We start from the raw sequence: 26,082 nt of genomic DNA, 5'->3' as shown, positions 1-26,082 counted from the left end.
TAAAAATACAAAAATTAGTCGGGCGTGGTGGTGGGCACCTGTAATCCCAGTTACTTGGGAGGCTGAGGCAGGAGAATTTCTTGAACCCAGAAGGCAGAGGTTGCAGTCAGCTGAGATTGTGCCACTGCCCTCCAGCCTGGGTGACAGAGCAAGACACTGTCTGAAGGAGGAGGTTCCAAGATGGCCAAATAGGAACAGCTCCGGTCTGCAGCTCCCAGTGTGAGTGATGCAGAAGATGGGTGATTTCTGCATTTCCAGCTGAGGTACTGGGTTCATCTCACTGGGGCTTGTCAGACAGTGGGTGCAGCCCATGGAGCAGGGCGGGGCATCGCCTCACCCGGGAAGTGCAAGGGGTCAGGGAATTCCCTTTCCCAGCAAAGGGAAGCTGTGAAGGGTGGTACCTGGAAAATTGGGACACTCCCACCCTAATACCTAATACTGCACTTTTCCAATGGCCTTAGCAAATGGCATACCAGATTATATGCCACACCTGGCTTGGAGGGTCCCATGCCCATGGAGCCTCCCTCACTGCTAGCACAGCAGTCTGAGATTGAACTGCATGGTAGCAGCGAGGCTGGGGGAGGGGTGTCCGCCATTGCTGAGGCTTGAGTAGGTAAACAAAGCGGCCTGAAAGCTCAAACTTGGTGGAGCCTACTGAAGCTCAAGGAGGCCTGCCTGCCTCTGGTAGACTTCACCTCTGGCGGCAGGGCATAGCTGAACAAAATGCAGCAGAAACTTCTGCAGACTTAAACGTCTCTGTCTGACAGCTTTTAAGAGAGTAGTGGTTCTCCCAGCATGGAGTTTGAGACCTGAGAACAGACAGACTGCCTCCTCAAGTGGGTCCCTGACCCCTGAGTAGTGTAACTGGGAGACACCTCCCAGTAGTGGCCGATTGACATCTCATACAGCTGGGTGCCCCTCTGAGGTGCAGCTTCCAGAGGAAGCATCAGGCAGCAACATCTGCCATTCTGCAATATTTGCTGTTCTGCAGCCTCTGCTGCTGATACCCAGGCAAACAGGGTCTGGAGTGGACCTCCAGCAAACTCCAACAGACCTGCAGCTGAGGGTCCTGACTGTTAGAAGGAAAACTAACAAGCAGAAAGGACATCCACACCAAAACCCTGTCTGTACGTCACCATCATCAAAGACCAAAGGTAGATAAAACCACAAAGATAGGAAGAAACCAGAGCAGAAAAGCTGAAAACTCTAAAAATTAGAGCGCCTCTTCTCCTCCAAAGGAATGCACTTCCTCGCCAGCAACAGAACAAAGCTGGATGGAGAATGACTTTGACAAGTTGACAGAAGAAGGCTTCAGACGATTGGTAATAACAAACTTCTCCTCACTAAAGGAGGATATTCAAACCCATCGCAAAGAAGCTAAAAACCTTGAAAAAAGATTAGAAAAATGGCTAACTGGAATAAACAGTGTAGAGAAGTCCTTAAATGACCTGATGGAGCTGAAAACCATGGCACGAGAACTACGTGATGCATACACAAGCTTCAGTAGCCGATTTGATCAAGTGGAAGAAAGGGTATCAGTGATTGAAGATCAAATGAATGAAATGAAGTGAGAAGAGAAGTTTAGAGAAAAAAGAGTAAAAAGAAATAAACAAAGCTTCCAAGAAATATGGGACGGTGTGAAAAGACCAAGTCTACATCTGATTGGTGTACCTGAAAGTGACGGGGAGAATGGAACCAAGTTAGAAAACACTCTTTAGGATATTATCCAGGAGAACTTCCTCAACCTAGAGAGGCAGGCCAACATTCAAATTCAGGAAATACAGAGAATGCAACAAAGATACTTCTCGAGAAGAGCAACTCCAAGACACGTAATTGTCAGATTCACCAAAGCTGAAATGAAGGAAAAAATGTTAAGGGCAGCCAGAGAAAAATGTCAGGTTACCCACAAAGGGAAGTCCATCAGACTAACAGCAGATCTCTCAGCAGAAACTCTACAAGCCAGAAGAGAGTGGGAGCCAATATTCAACATTCTTAAAGAAAAGAATTTTCAACCCAGAATTTCATATCCAGCCAAACTAAGCTTCATAAGTGAAGGAGAAATAAAATCCTTTACAGAAAAACAAATGCTGAGAGACTTTGTCACCACCAGGCCTCCCTTACAAGAGCTCTTGAAGGAAGCCCTAAACATAGAAAGGAACAACTGGTACCAGCCACTGCAAAAACATGCCAAATTGTAAAGACCGTCAATGCTAGGAAGAAACTGCATCAATTAATGAGCAAAATAACCAGCTAACATCATAATGACAGGATCAAATTCATACATAACAATATTAACCTTAAATGTAAATGGGCTAAATGTTCCAATTAAAAGATACAGACTGGCAAGTTGGATAAAGAGTAAAGACCCATCAGTGTGCTGTATTCAGCAGACCCATCTCAGGTGCAGAGACACACATAGGCTCAAAATAAAGGGATGGAGGAAGATCCACCAAGCAAATGGTAAACAAAAAAAAGCAGGGGTTGCAATCCTAGTCTCTGATAAAACAAAACTTTAAACCAACAAAGATCAAAGAGACAAAGAAGGGCATTACATAACAGTAAAGGGATCAATTCAACAAGAAGAGCTAACTATCCTAAATATATATGCACCCAATACAGGAGCACCCAGATTCATAAAGCAAGTCCTTAGTGACCTACAAAGAGACTTAGACTCCCACACAATAATAATGGGAGACTTTAACACCCCACTGCCAACATTAGACAGATCAACAAGACAGAAAGTTAACAAGGATATCTAGGAATTGAACTCAGCTCTGCACCAAGAAGACCTAATAGACATCTACAGAACTCTCAACCCCAAATCAACAGAATATACATTCTTCTCAGCACCACATCACACTTATTCCAAAATTGACTACGTAGTTGGAAGTAAAGCACTCCTCAGCAAATGTAAAAGAACAGAAATTATAACAAACTGTCTCTCAGACCACAGTGCAATCAAACTGGAACCCAGGATTAAGAAACTCACTCAAAACCATTCAACTACATGGAAACTGAACAACCTGCTCCTGAATGTACTGGGTACGTAACAAAATGAAGGCAGAAATAAAGATGTTCTTTGAAACCAATGAGAACAAAGACACAGTGAACTAGAACCTCTGGGACACATTTAAAGCAGTGTGTAGAGGGAAATTTATAGCACTAAATGCCCACAAGAGAAAGCAGGAAAGATCTAAAATTGACACCCTAACATCACAATTAGAAGAACTAGAGAAGCAAGAGCAAACAAATTCAAAAGCTAGCAGAAGGCAAGAAATAACTAAGATCAGGGCAGAAATGAAGGAGATAGAGACACAAAAAACCCTTCAAAAAATCAATGAATCCAGGAGCTGGTTTTTTGAAAGGATCAACAAAGTTGATAGACCACTAGCAAGACTAATAAAGAAGAAAAGAGAGAAGAATCAAATAGACGCAACAAAAAATGACAAAGGGGATATCACCACCGATCCCACAGAAATACAAACTACCATCAGAGAATACTGTAAACATCTCTACGCAAATAAACTAGAAAATCTAGAAGAAATGGATAAATTCCTGGACACATACACCCTCCCAAGACTAAACCAGGAAGAAGTGGAATCCCTGAATAGATCAGTAACAGGCTCTGAAATTGAAGCAATAATTAATAGCTTATGAACCAAAAAAAGTCCAGGACCAGACGGAGTCACAGCCGAATTCTACCAGAGGTACAAAGAGAAGCTAGTACTATTCCTTCTGAAACTATTCCAATCAATAGAAAAAGAGGGAATCCTCCCTAATTCATTTTATGAGGTCAACATCATCTTGATACTAAAGCCTGGCAGAGACGCAACAAAAAAGGAATTTTAGACCAATATCCCTGATGAACATCGATGCAAAAATCTTCAATAAAATGCTGGCAAACCGAATCCAGCAGCACATCAAAAAGCTTATCCACCACGATCAAGTTGGCTTATGCCTAGGATGCAAGGCTGTTTCAACATATGCAAATCAATAAATCCATCATATAAACAGAACCAAAGACAAAAACCACATGATTATCTCAATAGATGCAGAAAAGGCCTTCGACAAAATTCAACAGCCCTTCATGCTAAAAACTCTCAATAAGCTAGATATTGTTGGGATGTATCTCAAAATAATAAGAGCTATCTATGACAAACCCACAGCCAATACTGAATAGCAAAAACTGGAAGCATTCCGTTTGAAAACTGGCACAAGACAAGGATGCCCTCTCTCACCACTGCTATTCAACATAGTGTTGGAAGTTCTGGCCAAGGCAATCAGGCAAGAGAAAGAACTAAAGGGTATTCAATTAGGAAAAGAGGAAGTCAAATTGTCCCTGTTTGCAGACGACATGATTGTATATTTAGAAAACCCCATTGTCTCAGCCCAAAATCTCCTTAAGCTGATAAGCAAGTTCGGCAAAGTCTCAGGATACAAAATCAATGTGCAGAAATCACAAGCATTCCTATACACCAATAACAGACAAACAGAGAGCCAAATCATTAGTGAACGCCCATTCACAATTGCTTCAAAGAGAATAAAATACCTAGGGAATCCAACTTACAAGGGATGTGAAGGACCTCTTCAAGGAGAACTACAAACCACTGCTCAATGAAATAAAAGAGGATACAAACAAATGGAAGAACATTCTGTGCTCATGCATAGGAAGAATCAATATTGTGAAAATGGCCATACTGCCCAAGGTAATTTATAGATTCAATGCCATCCCCATCAAACTACCAATGACTTTCTTCACAGAATTGGAAAAAACTACTTTAAAGTTCATATCAAACCAAAAAAGAGCCCTCATTGCCAAGACAATCCTAAGCCAAAAGAACAAAGCTGGAGGCATCATGCTACCTGACTTCAAACTATACTACAAGGCTACAGTAACCAAAACAGCATGGTATTGGTACCAAAACAGAGATATAGATCAATGGAACAGAATAGAGGCCTCAGAAATAACACCACACATCTACAACCATCTGATCTTTGACAAACCTGACAAAAACAAGAAATGGGGAAAGGATTCCCTATTTAATAAATGGTGCTGGGAAAACTGGCTAGCCATATGTAGAAAGCTGAAACTGGATCCCTTCCTTACACCTTATACAAAAATTAATTCAAGATGGATTAAAGACTTAAATGTTAGACCTAAAACCATAAAAACCCTAGAAGAAAACCTAGGCAATACCATTCAGGACATAGGCATGGGCAAGGACTTCATGTCTAAAACACCAAAAGCAATGGCAAGAAAAGCCAAAATTGACAAATGGGATCTAATTAAACTAAAGAGCTTCTTCACAGCAAAAGAAACTACCATCAGAGTGAACAGGCAACCTACAGAATGGGAGAAAATTTTTACAATCTACCCATCTGACAAAAGGCTAATATCCAGACTCTACAAAGAACTTAAACAAATTTACAAGAAAAAATCAACCCCATCAATAAGTGGGTAAAGGATATGAACAGACACTTCTCAAAAGAAGACATTTATGCAGGCAACAGACACATGAAAAAATGCTCATCATCACTGGCCATCAGAGAAATGCAAATCAAAACCACAATGAGATACCATCTCACACCAGTTAGAATGGCTATCATTAAAAGGTCAGGAAACAACAGGTGCTGGAGAAGATGTGGAGACATAGGAACACTTTTACACTGTTGGTGGGACTGTAAACTAGTTCAACCATTGTGGAAGACAGTGTGGCGATTCCTCAAGGATCTAGAACTAGAAATACCATTTGACCCAGCCATCCCATTACTGGGTATATACCCAAAGGATTCTAAATCACACTGCTATAAAGACACATGCACACGTATGTTTATTGCAGCACTATTCACAATAGCAAAGACTTGGAACCAACCCAAATGTCCATCAATGATAGACTGGATTAAGAAAATGTGGCACATATACACCATGGAATACTATGCAGCCATAAAAAATGATGAGTTCATGTCCTTTGTAGGGACATGGATGAAGCTGGTAACCATCATTCTGAGCAAAGTATCACAAGGACAGAAAACCAAACACCTCATGTTCTCACTCATAGGTGGGAATTGAACAATGAGAACACTTGGACACAGGGTGGGGAACATCACACACCGGTGCCTGTCATGGGGTTGGGGGAAGGGGGAAGGGGGAAGGGGGAAGGGGGAAGGGATAGCATTAGGAGATATACCTAATAAAAATGATGAGTTAATGGGTGCAGCACACCAACATGGCACGTGTACACATATGTAACAACCTGCACATTGTGTACATGTACCCTTATAATAATTATGCAGGAAGTATAGTGATTAAATAAAATTGGGGAATTAGCATCTAAAAAAAAAGACTGTCTCAAAAAAAAAAACTAAATGATGCGAAATTTTGGAAATTATACAAATACACGTGATATTGTTTGGCTCTGTGTCCCCACCCAAGTCTCACCTTGAATTGTAATAATCCCCATGTGTCACATGAGGGACTCAGTGGGAAGTAATTGAATCGTGGAGGTGGGTTTTTCCCATGCTGTTCTTATGATAGTGACTAAGTCTCATGACATCTGATGGTTTTATAAAGGGAGTTCCCCTGCACATGCTGTCTTGCCTGCCACCATGTAAGACAACCCTTTGGTCTTCCTGTCTTCCACTATGATTGTGAGACCTCCCCGGCCATGTGGAAATGTGAGGCCATTAAACGTATTTTCTTTATAAATTGCCCAGTGTCGGGTATGTCTTTATTAGCAGCATGAGAACAGACTAATACAACATAGAAATTAAACAATATGCTCCTGAATGACCAGTGAGTCAATGAGGAAATTAAAAAGAAAATTGAAAATTTCTTGAAACAAATAATGGAAACACATATACCAAAACCTATGGAATATAGCAAAAGCAGTACTAAGAGGGAATTTTATAGCTATAAGTGCCTACATCAAAAAAAGAAGAAAAATTTCAAATAACAAGTCTGACGATGCATCTGAAGAACTAGAAAAATAAGAGCAAACCAAACCCAAAATTAGTAGAAGAAATAATAAAGATCAGAGCAGAAACAAATGAAATTGAAATGAAAACAATACAAAAGATCAATAAAACAAAAAGTTGGTTTTTTGAAAAGTTAAACAAAATTAATATAACCTTTACCCAGACTAAGAATAAAAGAGAAGATCCAAATAAATAAAATCAGAGATGAAAAAGGAGACATTACAACTGATACTGATCTTTCTTACTCCTTTAATCCAGTGCTTCTCTCACAGGTTAAAATTTTTACATATTTTAAACAGGGTTCCTAGGGGGCGCTAGTGTTTCATAAGCTAGAGAATCAATATTTGGCTGTTATGTTGAATAATGACTGCCTTTATCGTGTTTGCAGAGGGAATAAAAGCTAATGAATAGAATTTCTCAGTTCAAATTGTTCTCCAATAACGTTTTACAGGCTTTGGCTCCAGACTACTTTTCTGCTAGAGATTGCCCATATATGACAGAAGAAAATGAAACTGCAAATGTGTATCAATAGGAAACCTCAAAATTAACCATTTGCTCTTGGTTCAACCATTTGTTGGGTGTTATTTTATTTCAAGACACATGGGCTGGTGGTTGTGATTTCATAAGATAGATTAAAAGTGTATAGGTGAAATAAAAAATGTATTGGTTTGTATTTTTTTAAAAAAATTACTATAGAGAATGTAGTATTCTGCAAATAAGAGCAAATGTTATGAATCTTTGTCCCCTGAACAAGTCTGAGGGTGTCCTGACTTGACTTGGAAAAATAAGTGCTATATTCCTCTAAAGAGTATGAATAGAAAAGATTTGCGGACAAAGACTACTCCTAAAATACATGTAATGTGTCAAGTAATTAGACAGTTATTTTGAACTATTGCTAAAATTGGTATGTCTGAGGATTCAAACCAGTGTTTGAGACTCAGCCTCAGAAATTCAGATCTAAGACCTTAGTGTTGTTTTTCAACAGGATTTTGTGATTGGGAAGCTCCATGAATATTACTTTGAACAAACTTTCTGAAACTTGAAACTTCCAATACACATCCTCTAGCCTGTCTTTAAATACCCCTAGTAGGAGCTTAATGTGAGTCTAACTTCAAGGTAAAATAATAGCATCTGTGTCTGAGGCTATTATTACACGTGGATCTGTGTGAAAGAAATGAATTGACTGAGTACATTTTTGGAGTAGCAAAAGGCTTTATAATAGGAATTTATACTATTTTTATGTGGGTGTAAATATGAAATTGAATTCCTACAATTGTATTCCAAACTCTTTGAATCTTAGATAATGGAACATGTCATAGTGTTTAAAATTGTAGTCCTGAACTGATTATTACTCAACTGCATATTACCCATGGCCTGAGAGGGGAAGAAAATTATCTTTGTATATGCTGCCTTCATTCACGCAAGACATTTTATTTGTATTACTAATTTAATAAAATCTCTTGCTGTGCAAATCTTCTCCACATGTGGAGGCAGAGAATTAAATATATAAAGCCAGTTCTTTGTGTTCTTCAACTCTTTAAAAATTGTGTATATGTAATATTTTGTCTGTTTTTTAAATTTAAGAATATGGAATTTTGCGACTTTTAATTTTTTCTTGAGGTAGAAATCTCACAACATGAAACTCAGTTTTCATTACTCTGTTTTGACCCATATCTACTCTTATGGGGCTTCAATTCCCCAGCAAAATTCTGGTATTTTCCCAACGCGGGGTAAAGGCCCAGATGATTTGAGACCAGACCGGAAAAAGCAGGATAAAGCTGGTTCAGGAATGGACAAGCATTTAGGCAGATACCACAGAAGAAGGAAGATATGGGACAAGAGTAAAGCAGAAACAACAAGTACAGTGAGGAGGTCTCTCTAACAGATGGATGAGACTAAATCTTGGCTCTGCCATTTACTGGCTGTATAAGCTTGGAAGAGATATTTCATCTCTTGGAACTTCCACTTCCTCATTTGGAAAATGAGGAAATTCCCATCTTCTAGAGCTGTGGAGAAAGAACTGTATAAAGATTATTGCACTGGCACAATGGCTCACACCTGTAATCCCAACACTTTGGGAGGCCGAGGCAGGCAAATCACTTGAGGTCGGGAGTTCAAGACCAGCCCAGCCAACATGGCAAAACCTCATCTCTACTAAAAATACAAAAATTAGCCGGGCATGGTGGCGCATGCCTGTAGTCCTAGCTACTTGGGAGGCTGATGCAGTAGAATCACTTGAACCTGGGAGACAGAGGTTGCAGTGAGCCAAGATTGCACCATTGCACTCCAGCCTGGATGACAGAGCGACATCCATCTCAAAAAAAAAAAAAAAGATTATTGCACCTCATGCAGTGTTTCTGCTTCTTCCTTTCAGTTCTTGCTGACCCTCTCCTTCCTGAGCAGAGACAGCCATGTTGATGACACCATTAACATTTGAGTCTGTGCATCCCAAACTGAGCCTTCTATTTTAGTCTTTTTGCAAAGGAGAACTTCAGATATTTACAGCCAAAAATAATCATAATCTATAATTAATCTCCATATAACTATTACTCAGCTTTAATAATTACAAGTCATGGCCCAACTTTTTCATCTGCATTCTCATCTGCTTCCTACTGTCTGTATTAATTAGAAACAGAGGACGTCATATCATTTTATCTATAAATGTTTTAGTATGTATCACTAAAAGATAAGAACTCTTTTCAAAAAACATAATCATGATACCATATCACACCTAAAATATTTACCAGTTATTCCTTAATATCATTAAGTACTGTGTGCTTAAGTTTCTAATGTCTTATAAATTTCTACAGTTTGCTTGAATTAGGATATGTTATATCCACAAATTACAAAAAGTGTCTTATAAATTTCTTAATTGATTAGCTAACGTGCTCTTCTGATTCCTGTATCACATGTAAAGTAGAGGATTCATCAGATTCAGGTTGATTTTGTTGCTGCTGATGGCATTATTGCTACTGTTATTCTCTGTCCAATAAGTTATATCAACCACATGAATACTACCAAGTGGTATTGCTATTGGTGATGTAATTTTTTCCAAACTGATAAACAACTCTTGGAAACATCTGAACAAATCAATATACAATCTTTCCTGAATTTAAACAATAAATAGTTACATCGTAAAGACTTTGGTATATATTAAAACTGCAAAAATATTTTGTATTTATATGACATATAGAGCTAGGCTTTAGGCTCATATAATTCTAATCTTTTTTTTTTTTTTTTTTATGATGGAGTCTGGTTCTGTCACCAAAGCTGGAATGCAGTTCCACCATCTCAGCTCACTGCAACTCCACCTCCCCGGTTCAAGTGATTCTCCTGCCTCAGCCTCCAGAGTAGCTGGGATTACAGGCACCTGCCACCATGCCCAGCTAATTTTTGTATTTTTTTAGTAGAGACGGGGTTTCATCATGTTGGCCAGGCTGGTCTTGAACTCCTGACCTCAAGTGATTCACTCCCTTTGGCCTCCCAAAGTGCTGGGATTACAGGTGGGAACCACTGCACCCAGCCGGATAATTGTAATCTATTTTTCACCCGCATGAATGCCTAGAAAGGCATGTGTCATGTGGGAACATTATTTACTAAGTAGGATTATCTGCCACATTGTGGAAAGTCTAGCATCTCTGGGTTCTGTCTACCAAATGCCACTAATACCCGACCCAAATTTTTATGACTACTATCAACATCCTCTTACGTTTACAAAATGTTCTCTATGGTTCACTTTGTCCCCTGTTGAAAACCACTAAATTAGTTTAAGCAACAACAAAAGAGAAAATTGGTCTTCATTGCATGTATGCAGTAATTTAAGAAAAGGAAACAAGAAAAATGTCTAGTATGGGGAATGAATATTGAAACACTCACAAATTTAAAGCCTTCAAAAGTTTTTCTCAGCTGACATAATTTTATTTCTCCAAAATATGTTGGAAAATATGAGCAGGCTCTCTGATAAAACCAATGAGGTCATAATGACTTTATGCTAATATATGCAATTCAAGTAGAGAAAAGTTTAACCAGTCTGAAAGCCATCCAGACTGGTACAGGTAGGGAGACTGGGAGAGTGACAAGAAATGACAAGCCCATTTTAAATTCTTTACTAAGCGTAAGTAAAAATGTATAAACCTTCTGATGCTATATTTACATAATTGGCCCATAATGTTCATAAGGAATTGTGCTTCATCTCTGAGAGGGAGGAAATACAGTCAAACGTTTACTTCCCTTTAACTTACCTTATGATGTGTTATACATCTTGACTTTTTCTTTTTGGCTTTTTAAAACAGTTACTTTATTGTCTTTAAAAATCATTTTCAAATCTATATTAGAAGATAGTTTAGTATTATTTCTGAAAGCAGGTATTGTTTATTCATGGTACCTAGCCAGTTTTTAAGAAATAGTAGAATCTTATTAACTATTTTTAATAAACTCACTCATCCAGTAATCATCATGTATATATCTTATTACTGTATATAATCATGTACTTTCATATTCATTTTATTGTCATATTATCATTATCATGAAACATTAAGTGTGAGTGTTTTACACAGAGGAGAAACTGAATTAAATGATTTCTTCTAAATCCTACTGCTGGCATAATTAGGAGAAGAATTTAGGTGTTCTGGCTTTGATTTTATGATTTCTACCAATAGACTTCTTTTTGCATTCAAGTTTTATGGTTTCTACTCTTGCTGCCTAGCTGTTTCCATGTGCTCAAAGTATTTGTCCAGAGAGAGAGAAAGAAAAAAAAAGAAGGAAAGAGCTGTGATTAATTTCCCCAGTATGTACATACTGGCCTTGACTCTTAGAAATACAAAACAAGATATTAGTAATTTTGGTGGCAAAGTCTAGTGGAAGATATAGCTTTCCTAAGAGCAAATTACTTTATTTAATGTCTGCAAACTGCAAAGAAGGTATAGCATCAACATAGCAATTGTTCAGAAACTGGAACTTGGTTACTATGGAGACATTACCTCATAGTTCTAAGAGGCAGTGTTGGCCAGATGCAACAATTGTATTCATAAAGGTCTCTTTGCCAAGTTACTGCCCTCTCAAGCTGCTTCCAGTGAATGCTACACACGTTCACCATGGTTTGTCCGATATCTATCCTTAGCCAAGATCAGGATTGGCTATGTTGGTACTTATATATCCTCATGAGAATTCTGGTTCTGGTACTAGTTTGGTAAAGAAATTATTAAACCTGGCTGATGCTTGAAGGTAGTTGGATTAACAGGTGAGGTCACTTTGAAAAGAAAAATCTGCCTTGAACCTCAGTGATATTCATCGTCTGATGTCATGATCTGGTTTCCTAGGAAAGAAAAGAGACTTCTTTTCTAGCCAAGATGAAAGATACACAAGACATTCAGGAGGCTTCGAAGGCAATGCAGAGTAAAGTCCATGAGCAGGAAGATAAGAATGAGAAACAAGAACAGTGAGCATGCATAGATGCGACGAAAGCAGAGTTAGAGCTGAGTTATGGAGGAGCAATGATGGCATGCTTGACCTCTTTTGTTTTAATACTCTCATGAACCAGTTAGAACTAGAATACATCCCACAAATTTTCTAGAAATAATGGACTGTAGCATACAACTACTTCCACCCGAAGTTTTTTTTTGTTTTTTTTTTTTTTGAGACGGAGTGCGGTGGCGCGATCTCGGCTCACTGCAAGCTCCGGCTCCCGGGTTCACACCATTCTCCTGCCTCAGCCTCTCCCAGTAGCTGGGACTACAGGCGCCCGCCACCACGCCCAGCTAATTTTTTGTATTTTTAGTAGAGACGGAGTTTCACCGTGGTCTCGATCTCCTGACCTCGTGATCCGCCCGCCTCGGCCTCCCAAAGTGCTGGGATTACAAGCGTGAGCCACCGCGCCCGGCCTCCAAAGTTCCCATGGAATATGTTAAGGCAATTTACAGAAATAGTTTCTTTCTAGAACTATTTTACAGAACTGGGGACAAAAAAATTACCAGAATATTGATTTTGGAAATGTCCGTGAGAATGTTATATAAAATTATAATCCCTATTTTTATATTTAATATAAATCATTCATCAACTAAAGCATTACCATTGGTTTTCCAATGTTTTCTTTAAAATTGGCTTATTGAGTATACATAATTTAAGGCTATTGTTACTTTGGACCTAGAAGTCCTATGTTTATTGTTCAGTCCAAGTCCATTTTTACATATTTGTTCTTAGAGATCCTCTGAGAAATGATTGTTGTCAATATTATCAATGCACCGTCTCCCAAAGTAACATTGAAATGCTAGACTTGAGCTTTTGTAACTGCCCCTGGTTTAATGTTAATCAATTATGGAGGGAGTGAGATACCAAGAAGGGGCTTAGAAAATTACTTATGCTTAAGGGAAAGTTAACTAAGCACTGAGAAAAATCTCTCATCTTCCAAAAGAAGACTAATAGGTAGGCAAGTGGAAGGTTCAGATGATGGGCTGTATCACACGAGTTTGTTCCTGAAATGTCTCAGCTCTTTCAAAGATGTGTGCAGCCATTAGAAATTTCTTATTCGGCCAGGCATAGTGGCTCATGCCTGTAATTCCAGCAATTTGGGAGGTCAAGGCAAAAGAATCACTTGAGGCCAGGAGTATTAGAGACAGCCCGGGCAACATAGCAACACCACATGTCTACAAAATTTTTTTCAAAATTAGCAGGCATGGTGCCATGTGCCTGTAGTCTCAGCTACTTGGGAGGCTGAGGCGGGAGGATCACGAACCCAGGAGTTGGTGGTTGCAGTAAACTATGATTGTACCACTGTACTCCAGCCTGGATGACAGAGAGAGGCCCTGTCTCGTAAAAAAAAAAGAAAAGAAATTTCTTATTCACCGACCAAAATAAGAACACCCTATAGCTCCGGGACAGGTTTCTCTAATTGCAAAGATTTTGTTAAGGCTTCTTGGGAATCTTGTGGAATTAAATTTATTTTAAAGTGCTATTGTTTTACTAGAGGAAAAAAGTTGAGATCTTATAAAATGAACATGCTGAAAAGAATAGCCAGTCTGTTATGAAGCCCAGATATAAGGAATGTTGAAAGAAAAAAGCATTTCTCTGCTGTTGTCGTCAATGTCAGGGAGAAGTCCTGTCTTACAATCCTGTCTCATGTTGAACACAGATGAAATCTCTGTAATCTGACAATTTACCTCTAAAGTCTCCTTCCCACTACCTCTATGGTCATACTCAATAGTGTATCTTCATAGGTTAGAGCTTTTCTGACAAATATGAATGCTTGGAGTGTCAGCAGGATGTTAAGTGCACATGCTTATTAAGCACTGGGCTAGTAATCATGACATTTTCAAAGCCAATGCCATTTAATTATTTTAAAAATTTGTCTGAGATGTCTGTGTCTGCTGAGAGGCACATTAAGAGCAGTCTAGTTTTGAATACAAAACTCTCCAGGTATAAGATTTCTGATAAAGAACTTTCACAGTGTAGAACAAAATGATTGTGAATACCTCTTGGTAAACAGAGATACTGAGGGTGACAGCAGCAAGATGGCAGAGTAGGAAACTCCAGGCCCTCATTCTCCTATAAGAACCTGAAAGAACAACAAGGAGAGGTTGGCTAACGTAACTTTATAAGAGCTTTGGGAAATAGATCAAAACAGAGATAATTCATGGAGGCAAAATAATTAGTTCCTGACTTATAGTGGATAGATATGTGGACCCCCAGAAAGGGGATGGTTGAATTGGCCATTTGTCTCATTTTTCAGAGAAATAAAGGGTTTAGATTCGAGGACTTTGTTCACAATTTAAGCACTGAACACGCATGCATACACACATGCACCCACAAAAATTGCTTTGAGGTCACTGGGAAGAGCCTCAGTGTGACTCATAAAATGAAATGTCCTAAGTCTTTTCAGGATTCACGTCAATGAAGTGTTGTTTAACTTGTAAAATAATTGTACTGAAGCTTATGAACCTTGTTCAAATGATTGTGCACTAGTTAACAAATGTTTTATAGTTATAAAAAAGAAAGGAAATCTTTGTTCATAATAAGATTCACTTATAAAAATAGTACGTGAAAATGATCTTTCTTCTCTCTCTTTTCTGTCATTCCCTCCAATACATATACACACACACAAACATGTACAGTTTATTTGAAGGCAAACATTCACTAAACAATCTTAATATAGAAAAGTTAGTTGAGCAGCAACAGGAATTAAAGGAAAAGTGTATAGGAAACAATGATATATTAAACCAGAATTATAATCATGATTTTATGGTAATGGAAAGGGGAAATACGACAAGTGATCAAAGTGGAGGTATAAATGGCTTATGAAGTCTCCACTTAGAGTAAAAAATACATTTAAAAGCCTGGAAGGAGATGGTAAAATGTCTCGTTGGTGGCATTGTAATGATTATTATTATCTTTTTTCTACTTACACATTTTCAGAACTATCTACAATAGAAATTTGTTAATTTTCAAATATTTTTCAAGCATGTAATAAATTGGTAATGAAGTGTTTTATTTAGATTGTTAAAACTAGAAATACAAGATGTTATTGTGCTTGTGTTGGATGCATATTACCTTTGAAAAGCAGAATTCTGGGTAATAATGATAGCCCATGGTTCTTTTATTCACAGCCACTTTTACTTTCTTATTTATTTATTCTATTTATTATATTTTTTGTACACAGAAGAGAAGACAAACTTGGAGTATATTCTTTAGTACATTTTTCCCCAAAGATGATGGGTTCAATTGCCACAACACTGCCATTGTCATCTTCAAATTCCGGTGGAATGCCTCTTGGTTACTATCTGTCTAGTCCTCAGATTAGTAGAGTAACTATATCAACAACTGGACAATTGACTTCTAAAGCTACTGCAGGTAGCTGTTCCCGAGTGGAAAACAGCTTGGGTAAGCAAAATATGGACCCCATATTTTTAGAGTACTTTTAAAGCATATATTTCAATAGATTGCATATATGATTCTCAGCCAGAATGATGTTTTATTATTAGTCCCCCAAAATGCTAACTTCCTAGCATCTTATGAAAAGTAACTTAACTATGGTCATCACTGATCCTAGAACTGGGGTATTAAATTCAGGCCACATACATGCATGTGCCAAATATATCATTCTTATAATTAAGATATCTTGAGTTATCATGATGGTTCATGAGTTGACTGCAAACATACATTAGAATTGCTAGAGAATTAAATATTCCAATGTATAGCATTAACTGCCCTTCCTCTGAACACTACCAGAGGGATTAAATACCAGAAAGATTGAGTATTTTGTGCCTTTAGGAGATGTATGGCTTAAGTAACGAATAGACAGATAGATGAGACAAAGAAGTAACATAAAGTAGGTATAAAATAATGGAGAGAAAATGGTAAAACAATAAAGAGAACTTGAAGGAGAGGAAAATGAAAACAGTACTATAATCAGAAAAAGTAAAGTTTTGACTATTATCAACAATGTGCTCAGCAATACCCACACTCTAGGGTGTTTGTTTCTCACCATGTTTAGGGAACTTTGAGGGTATGTTTTTGTGGTTTACTGAAAACACTATCATCCTTTGAAACACAGGACCTACTGTTTTTCTACAGTTTTAGGCATCAGGTAGAGTACTTAACATCTCTGCATCTCATTTTCCACAAATGCAAAATAGGGATTAAAATAGAAATGTCACAGGGCTATCCTAAAGATTAAATATTTATGAAAATTACCTAGCACATAATAAATACTCAATAAACATTAGTTGTGAATCTGAACGTACCTGTAATCACCTTCTTTTAAAATAGACGAGACTTGGGGTTTGTGTTTCAATTGCCAATCAACTAACAAGTTTCAAAACTGGTAGCACAAATAGTCCAGTGACTATCCGATGCCTCCATTATCCTTTACCATCCTGTGCCCATTTACAGCCCAGCTGCCCCTCATCTATATTTCATTTTGTTTCTAATATATTTCGTTTTGTTTCTGATATGTTTTTAAAATCTTTGACATGGGTTATATAGGGTTTTTTTTTCTCCTGCCATTATGGTCATATTCCCTATGTTTCATTTTTTGTATGATGAGTATAAAATTTCCCAAGAAACCTCCTAAGTTTACACTGACCTTTAGGATGACGAAAACCCATATACTGAAAATGAAAATACAAATTTTAGGTCTGGGAAGAAAGGATTTTCTATCATTCGTCATTATATCATCATGGCATATGTTCTATGTTTGGGTTAAACTTTGGCTCCTTGTAATGGGGCAAAAAAATGAAATACAGTGGCTTCCGCTTACAACATGGGAGCTGAATTGGGATGTAGTCTTCTCCTTCCATTACTGTAGATTCCACTTCTCTAGGTAGATGTATAGGTTCACTGAGATTTGTGGCACTTGGTTCGTTGCCATCTTTTGTTCTAGACAAAATAACAACTGGGACGAAAGTTAATGTGTCTTCTTTTCTTTTGGAATACCAAGGCCTTTATTTCTCGAGATGACCTGTTAAGAAAGATGCTGTATATTATCCTTCCCCAAAGGAATTTAAGGATTAAGGAAATACTTGACTGAGAATGAACTAATGTAATTCCAAATGTTTTTTTTTTTTTCTCTCAACAAAATACTTTTAGGAATCTTCTTTAAGAACGATGATTTTATTCCTTTATATCTTTCACCTTGTTTTGGTTTTGCTAAAGATGTAAGATTTAAACTCTAGATTGTCTTAATCCTTTGAGGATTTTGGACCGAGAGTCACATTAACCAAAACTCTGTACTGTAATAATAGCTATCGTTTATTGGCAGATAAATATTAAACATTATGCTAGACACCTACATGATCTCCAGCTCTCTTATCTCCTTACACAAGGTAGTGATATCTTTATTTTATGTTCAGGAAAATGGAAACTTGGAAAATTTACATCACTTGGCTTAGTAAATGGCAGAACTGAAATATAATTACAAGTCTGTCTAAATGCAAGACACGTTGTTCTTTCCACTTCATCACGATGCGTCTTTGTAATGTAACTCTCTCTTTGCAGATATATTATTAGATTTGTCCAGAATGGCTCTTTATGTTTAAAATTATGAAACCTATTTTGTATTTGAATCAAAGTAGTGAGGATTTAAAAGAGCAAACTTCTAATAGGACTGTGGAATCTGATTAAGCATTACTTTATCTTTCTAATAAAGTATTTTAATTAAATAGAGGAAGTTTAAGTCTTTACCTGGCAAGAGTACTAACCATTGTAGGAAAGGATTCATATGAGGCGTTAACTTATGGGTTAAGTTAAAGTTTAGCCATTTGGGAATTTTAGCATACATGAAGTAGAATAAGGCTGTATTTATATGTAACAAATCTAAATTTGACAGACTCAAATGTTTTCCCTATTTCAAAATTGATGATGCTTCTAGTACAACTAAATAATCAGTTAAATAGTCATTATTCTAATGATATAATTTATTGTTTAAGATAACTGAAATACTCTCTAGGAACTGAAGATGTCACTATAAATATCCACTTACTGATTATTTTATGGACTTTTGTTTAAAGCTTCTAACTATTCTCATTAAGTTTGATAGTGATATTAAAATGTAAAAATATAATTTTGTAGAAGCAGAGAATAAAGATAATGGTTTTAGGTCCTTTTAATGTCATTTTATTTACTTCTCTCCTGGTTACTTCTTTCTTTTGTTTACTTGAAAGATGCCAGCCCCTTCTCGGTTCCAAAGAAACAGGATGAATCACCCATGATTGGGGATGGAGAAGATTATTTCCTTTCTTTGTTTGGTGATTCAAAGAAACTTATAGCACACTCAAACTACACTCAGAAACCTTTAAAATACTTTTCTATGATTCTTGAAGAAGTTGGCCAATTTACCTCCAGGTACATATTTTATTTGAACTACTTAGTATCTTCTGTTGGGGTAGGACCAATAAATCAGCAGAAAACAAAGTTCTAATCTGTAGTTATATGCATTATTTTATCTAAAACACTAATCAGTTCATTGAAACATAACTGTTTCATCTTCTGAGCAATTAAAATAAACTGATATAATGGTCTAAAGAACCAAACAAGAAATGTGAATTCTTCAAAGATGCCAGAGTAAACAGTGCTGCATAATCTTTACTAATAGGGTCAACTCAATTATTCAGGACACTTTTTTATCGTTGTTGAATTATTTAGATGGATCTAATATACATATTTTCTTCTAGTAGCTCTTGGGTTCAAGACAGAAGGAGAAAGATAAATTTTTACTTCATTGATCCATTTTTATGACTGTTAGTATCTATGCAAAAAGAAATTGATCAGAAAGAAAGTTGGTATTTGGACTAAAATAAAGAGTTATTATCTATTCATTTATATTAATATAACCATGCCTCACTTATTACATGAACAACATACTGAATTTGAAATGCTAGTAATAAGCACATGTTGATAGAAGTCGTTAGTTGGCTAAAAGAAATCAGAGTTGAGGGTCAGATATGAAGGAAATTTTCTCTCCCTTTATGCCATGTTTCCTAAAATCAATCACCCATGCCCTATTACAATTTAACAGTGGAGAATACCTAAGCATTTGCTCTACTGTCTAAAAACACCTTATCCGATCCTTCATTCAGTACGTACTATGTTAAAATGATGAGCAGCTTGGAACGAAATAAAATGTTCAAAACTTCTGTTAAAATGCAATCCTATTAAAAATGGTGGTGTAGAAGCAAGCTGTCTTCAATCCCTATCCAGCCACCCCAGAAAACAAAAACAAATATACAGTGCCAAGATTATCATTATCATCCGCAGTATCTCAGAACTCAGATATGAGGATGAGACAATTCCTGAGGCCACAGAGAAGTGAAAAACACTCATATAATAATCAAGCTCTCCAGAGGTCAAGGACAAAGAGAAGGACCTAAAAGCTGTGAGAGAAAAGAATTTGTCTAGCAACAGACTTCTCAGTGGAAACCATGTAGGTCAGGAGGGAATGAGACAATGTTTTTAATGTGTTAAAAACCCTGCTATCCAAGAATAGTGTATCCAGCCAAGCTGTCTTTCAAATATGAAGAGATAAAATCTTTCCCAAACAAAAGCTAAGAGAATTCACCACCACGAGACCTATCTTATAAGAAATGCTAAAGAGAGTTCTTCAATCTGAAAGAAAAAAACACTAATGTTCAAAAAGAAAACACTTGAAAGTATAAAACCTCTGGTAAAATTAAGTACATGGAAAAACCCAGAATTGTAATTGTGGTATACAATCCACTCATTACTCTAGCGTGAATCCCTAAAGACAAATCTATCAAAAACAGTAATATCTATAGCAATCTGCTAAGAGATAGGCAGTATAAAAATATGTAAATTGAGAAAACTAAGTCAAAATATGGAAGGATGGAGTTCCAGTCTAAAGATTTTTTCTTTGTTTCTATTCTTTCTTTTTTCTATTCTTTCCTTTGTGATTTAAGATAAGTATTCATCTCTTTAAAATAACTTGTTATAGCTGTAAGATGTTTTTTGTAAGCCTCATGTAACCACAATGCAAAAACCTATAATAGATTCACAAAAAATAAAAAGCAATGAATTAAAATATACTACCAAAGAAAATTACTTAACAACGAAAGAATATAGTAATAAAGGACAAAAGGAGGAGACAAATTATAAAACAACCCAAAAACAAGAAATACATTCTTATCAATAATAATACTTCATGTAAATGGACTTGATTCTCAATTTAAAGGTATAGAGTGGCTTAGGGATAAGGAAACAAAATCCAGCTATATGCTGCCTAGAAGAAACCCACTTCACCTACAAAGGCACACAGACTGAAAGTGAAGGGATGGAAAAACTATTCCATTCAACTGGAAACCAAAAAAGAGTAGGAGTAGCTATACTTATATCAGATAAAATAGACTACAAATCAATGACTATAAAAAGAGACAAAGAAGGTCACTATATGATGATAAAGGGGTCAATTCAGCAAGAAGATATAATAATTATAAATATCTGTACATCCAACACCAAAGCTCCCAAGTATATAAAGCAAACATGAATAGATTTAAACAGAGATATAGACTGCAGTACAGTAGTAGGGCACTTTAACATCCTATTCTCAGTAATGGACAGATGAACCAGACAAAGAAATCACAAAGAAACATCAGAGTTAAATTGCACATTAGACCAACTAGGCCTGACATGTGCAGAACATTTCACCCAATTGCCGCAGAATATACATTCTTTTCATTAGCACGTGGAACTTTCCTGAATACGCTCTCTCTTAAGCCACAAAGCAAATATCAAAAAAGCAAAAATTATATCAAGTACTTTTGTGACCACATTGGAATAAAACCAGAAATCAATGAGAGGAACCTAGGAAAATACACAAACACATGGAAATTAAGAAACACACTTCTGAGCAACTAATGGATCAGTGAGGAAACTGAGAAGAAAATTTAAAAATGTCTTGAAACAAATGGAAATGGAAACACAACATACCAAAATCTCTAGGATACAAAAAAAAAAGCCATATTAATAGGGAAGTTTATGACAATAAATACCTATATCAAAAAAGTAGAAAAGCTTCAAGTAAACAATCTAACAATACATCTCAAGGAACTAGGAAAGCAAGAAAAAAAACAAACTGAAAATTAGTAGAAGAAAAGAAACAATAAAGATCAGAGAAAAATAAATGAAATTGAGACAAAAAAATATAGATCAACAAATAAAAAGTTGGTTTTTTTTCCATGATGCTGGATTATATCAAATACTTTTTATGCATCTAGTGAGATGATCATATGGTTTTTCTTTTTTAATGTTAAACATCCCTGCACTTTACAATAAACATTTGGTCATAATGTTTATGTTTTACTATACTGTTTGAATTCCATTTGTTAAAATATTGCTTCAAACTTTTGCATCAATGTTTGTAAAGATTATTGGTCTGTAGTTTTCTGTTCCTGTAGTGTCCTTGTCTGTTTTGGTATCAGGGTAATTCCACTCTTTATGGAATGAGATGGGATATAGTCTCTCCTTTATCCTTTTCTAGAAGAGATTGTGTAGAAGTAATTTTTTTTCAGAAATGTCTTATAGAACTTATTGGTGAAGCCATCTGGGTCTGGAATTTCTTTGTGGTAAAGTTTTAAAACTATAAATTGTTTTTAAATAGATATTAGGCTATTCTAATTATTTCTTCTTGAATAAGCTTGGGTAGTTTGTGTCTTTCAAGAAATGTGTCCATTTTTATCTAAGTTGTCAAATTTTTTTGCATTATGTCATTTATGATATTCTCTTCTCCTTTTAAGAACTATAGAATCCTTATTGGTATCACCTTTCTCATTTCTCATATGGTCATCTGTATCTTCTCTTTTTCCTGATCATATCACTAGAGATTTAGTTTTATTGAGCTCCTCAAAGAATATGTGTTTGGTTATATTGGTTTCCCCTATTTTTTGTTTTTTATTTAATTGATTTTCATTTTGGGCTCCATTCCCTTTCTTCTGTCTACTTTGGGCTTTATTTTCTTTTTTTACTCCCCTAATTTTTTAAGGTGAAATTTGAGGTCATTGATTTGATACCTTCTTCTCTTTTGATACTACAGGTATTTGGTGTTATAAATTTTCCTCTAAGTACAGCTTAGTGGCATCCCACAAATTTTAATGTGTTGTATTTTTATTTTCATTCAGTTTAAAATACTTTCTAATTTTCATTTTTTTTTTGATCCTTGGGTGATTGAAAAGTGTGTTATTTAGTTTCAAAGTGTTTTACGGATTTTTCAGTTCCAGTGATTTTCCAGATATCTTCTTGTTATTGATTTCTAATTAAATTCCATTGTGGTCAAAGAACATACTTTGTATGACTTGAATCCTTTTATATTTACTGAGACTTCTTTTATAGCCAGGATATTAATTATTCTGGTAAATGTTCTAGGTGCACTTGAAAAGAATATGTATTATTCTGTTGTTTAGTAGAGTGTTTCATGTCAACCATGTCATGTTGGTTGATAGTGTTGTCTACTGTCTTTTTGCTGATTTTTTTGTCTACTTGTTGTGTCAATTATTGGGAGAGTGGTATTAATATCTACCAAAATTGTGGATTTGTTGATTTCTCCCTTGCAATTCAATCACTTTTGTTTCATGTTTTCTAAAGCTTTGTTATTAGATGTAGAAACAGAAACATTTAGGAATGTTACATCCTTCTGATGAATTGATTCTTGTATCATTATGAAATGACTTTCTTTATCCTGGCAATATTCTTTGTTCTGAAATATATTTTGTCTGATATTAATATAGCCACAGGAGCTTTCTTTTTACTGGTGTTAGCACGGTATATATTTTTCCATACTTTAACTTTTGAACTATTTATGTCTATATTTAGAGTGCATGTTTTGTAGGTAGCATATAGTTGAGACTTGCCCTTTTAGCCAGTCTGAAAAACTCTGTCTTTTCATTGGGGCATTTAAACTATTTACATTTAAGGTTATCATTAATATGATTAGGTTAAGTCTACCATCTTGTTATTTGTTTTCTCTTTGTCCCAATTTTTCTCATTTCTCCAATATTTTCAAGATCTTGCTCTACTACCTTTTGTCTAAATTGTTTCTAATAAATTTTCTGTTATTCTTATATTTACTCCTCTGCACAAATATTCTGCTTTTAAGATGTTCTCATTATCATTGTTTTTGGGAGATTCGATTATGATGTCCTGGTATAAATTTCTTCAAATTTCCTATGCTTGGGATTGTTACACTTTTTTGATTAGCATATTTATAGATTTTGAATATTAAAAATTTGGAAAAATTTTTACCATTATTTCTTCAAATATTTTTTGTCCCTGCTTCCTCTCTCCTTTTAAGGGACTCCAATTTCACCTATATTAGGCCACTTGAAGTTGTACCATAGTTTACTAATGCTCTGTTATTTTTTATCTTTTTATGTACTTTTTCCTCTGATTGTTTCTTTTTGGATGGTGTATATTATTATGTCTTCATGTTCACTGATCTTTTCACCTGCAATGACTACTATTATGTTAATCCCATCCAGTGTATTTTTAAATCTCAGTCATGTCTCTACATTTTGAGCATACAAATACAGTTATAAGGATTTTTCCTTTTCTACTGTTTCTAACATCTGTGTCAGTTCTACATCATTTTGATTGATTTTTCTCCTTGTTATGGGCTGTATTTTTCAATGTATTTGCATGCCTGGTAATTTTTTATTGTATGCCAGAAATTGTGGGTTTTACCTTGTTTGGGGGCTAGAATATTTTTGTATTTCTATGAATTTTCATTTATTGAGTTTTGTTCTGGGACCCACTTAAGTTACTTGGAAATAGTTTGAGGCTTTAAGGACTAGTCTTTACAGTTTGTTAGGTGGAAACAAAGCAATGTCTTCACTTTGTTATTAATTATTCTCCACTACTGAGGCAAAAGTCTCCTTAGTACTCTACGCAAGGCCCCATTATGAGGTTTTTCAGTCTGGCTGATGGGAATTTCCTTACCCTGTGAGAGCTTCAAGTACTGTTCCTTCTAATCTTTTCAAAATAGTCTTTTTCTACAGTCTTGGGGCATTTACTCAAATACATGTGCTGATCAGTCTTCTGGTAAATACTCAAAAGGGACCATCTGAAAATTGCCAGCACTCTTTTTGCAGCTTCCCGTGTCTGATACTCTGCTTGTGACCTCCAGCCACCTTGGTCTCCCCAGAGTCTCAGCTCCATCTCCTCAAGTCAGAGAGGATGCACCCTCCATGAGGCAGCCTGGAAATTTTCTCGAGAAATAATCTGGGGAAATTTTAAGTCTCACTGCATTTCTCTTCTGTCTCTCAAGTATCACCTTTCTTTGTTGACCAGTATCAAATATCTTCAAAAATATTGTTTCATATATTTTTCCAGATTTTTAGTTGTTTCAGATGGAAGGCTAAAGTCACTTCTTGTAACTTCATCTAGGCTGGAAACAGAAGCTGATTCTCAATTTGGTTGTTTTCAATCAAAGCTGTTGTTTCTTTCCTACTACCACCTACTATCTCTAGGGATTTGTTTAATATCTGCCAGCAGAAGAAAAAAAAAGGAGTTGTAGGCAAACAGGAAACAAAGTAGAGACATTATTAGGATTTTCACTAGTTACACATGCTCCCTGTGCCTGTATCCAAGATCTTACCTTGGCTTCAAGTTTAGTTCTAGGTGTCTCAGGTGTGATCAAACTATATTAAGAAGGCTAACTTCTCATTCATTCTCCATCTCAATCCTCAAGAAATTCTTCATCCTACAAGTCTAGGGTCAAAATGATAGTAAGCTCTGGATTCAGATGGGCCTCACTGAGATCATGATAAACACACGAATGGTTCTGGTTTAAAACAATTTTGAGGCTGCAAATATCTTCATCTTCTTGAAGGATTCTTATTCAGACTAAACCCCATTTATTCTTCCCTTGGATGATTTAGAAGCTTGTAGTAGTGATGTACAAATTTACATCTCCATGACATTAAGGATCTACCATCAAAACTTTTAGGCGTGAGGGCTCTTATAGTACCAATGAACTAAATTAAGTTCCCTGAGTCTTTCTAACTTTGTCCTTTAAAAATTTAAGGACTCTTAAATGCTGTCCCCCCTCATCAGCCCATATGCCCCCAACTATAAACATCTATATAGGAAATGTTAGGTATATACAGGTTGGAAGAACTGGAACTTCAAAGATAATTTTAGCAAACTGCAGAATATCAGAAACCTAAAAGCAGACAAATAGCATGGAGCTATCAAGGAGAGCCCAACAAACAGATAAATTAGTGCTTAAATAATGGAAAGTAATTTTGTTTAAAAAGTGACACAGCCATGTTTCTACTCAATCTCTTTACAAACACAGACTGTGCAAAGGCTACTGATGGTGATTGCAACATCACTCTCCACTCTCAGCCAATCACAAATTATAAGTAGAGGTCTCAGGTCACTTTCCTATTAAAGATAAATGGGAAGGCTGGCAGGGAAGAGAAAAAGATAACTACTAAAGGCTGTGTGACAGCAGTTAACAGCCTGCCTCTGTGAATTTCCATGCACTGATCTGATATCAAAAAGAAGGCAAATAAAGTGCTCTGATATGGACAATGTTGTTTTTTCCTTCAGACAGGAACATTTATTCTATGTATATGCATAAAATAAAAATTTAAGGTTAATGAATAAGCA

The 26,082-nt window shown here is 36.1% G+C and overlaps 1 protein-coding gene across 12 annotated transcripts in view; it reads left to right on the top strand.

Annotated features, from left to right (window-relative positions):
• The window catches only part of LMNTD1 (lamin tail domain containing 1), a 212,253-nt gene that overhangs the window by 88,587 nt on the left and 97,584 nt on the right, over nt 1-26,082 (top strand). For 7 of the 12 annotated variants that reach the window (XM_058442592.1, XM_058442595.1, XM_058442593.1 and 4 more), the window contains exons 1-4: nt 12,104-12,214; nt 12,294-12,412; nt 15,626-15,846; nt 18,627-18,807. In XM_058442592.1, coding sequence (XP_058298575.1) covers nt 12,324-12,412; nt 15,626-15,846; nt 18,627-18,807 — 491 coding nt within the window. In that variant the 5' untranslated portion in view covers nt 12,104-12,214; nt 12,294-12,323. Of the gene's footprint in view, nt 1-11,009; nt 11,090-11,995; nt 12,215-12,293; nt 12,413-15,625; nt 15,847-18,626; nt 18,808-26,082 lie in introns of those variants that run through there. The other 5 variants (XM_058442588.1, XM_058442597.1, XM_058442596.1 and 2 more) reach the window with 5 other exon arrangements.

This window comes from Hylobates moloch, unplaced genomic scaffold, assembly GCF_009828535.3.
Source record: "Hylobates moloch isolate HMO894 unplaced genomic scaffold, HMol_V3 SCAFFOLD_8, whole genome shotgun sequence".
In the NCBI taxonomy this organism is placed as follows: Eukaryota; Metazoa; Chordata; class Mammalia; order Primates; family Hylobatidae; genus Hylobates; species Hylobates moloch.
Note: the sequence above shows the minus strand (reverse complement) of the source record. Positions and strands in the feature narration are given on the sequence as shown.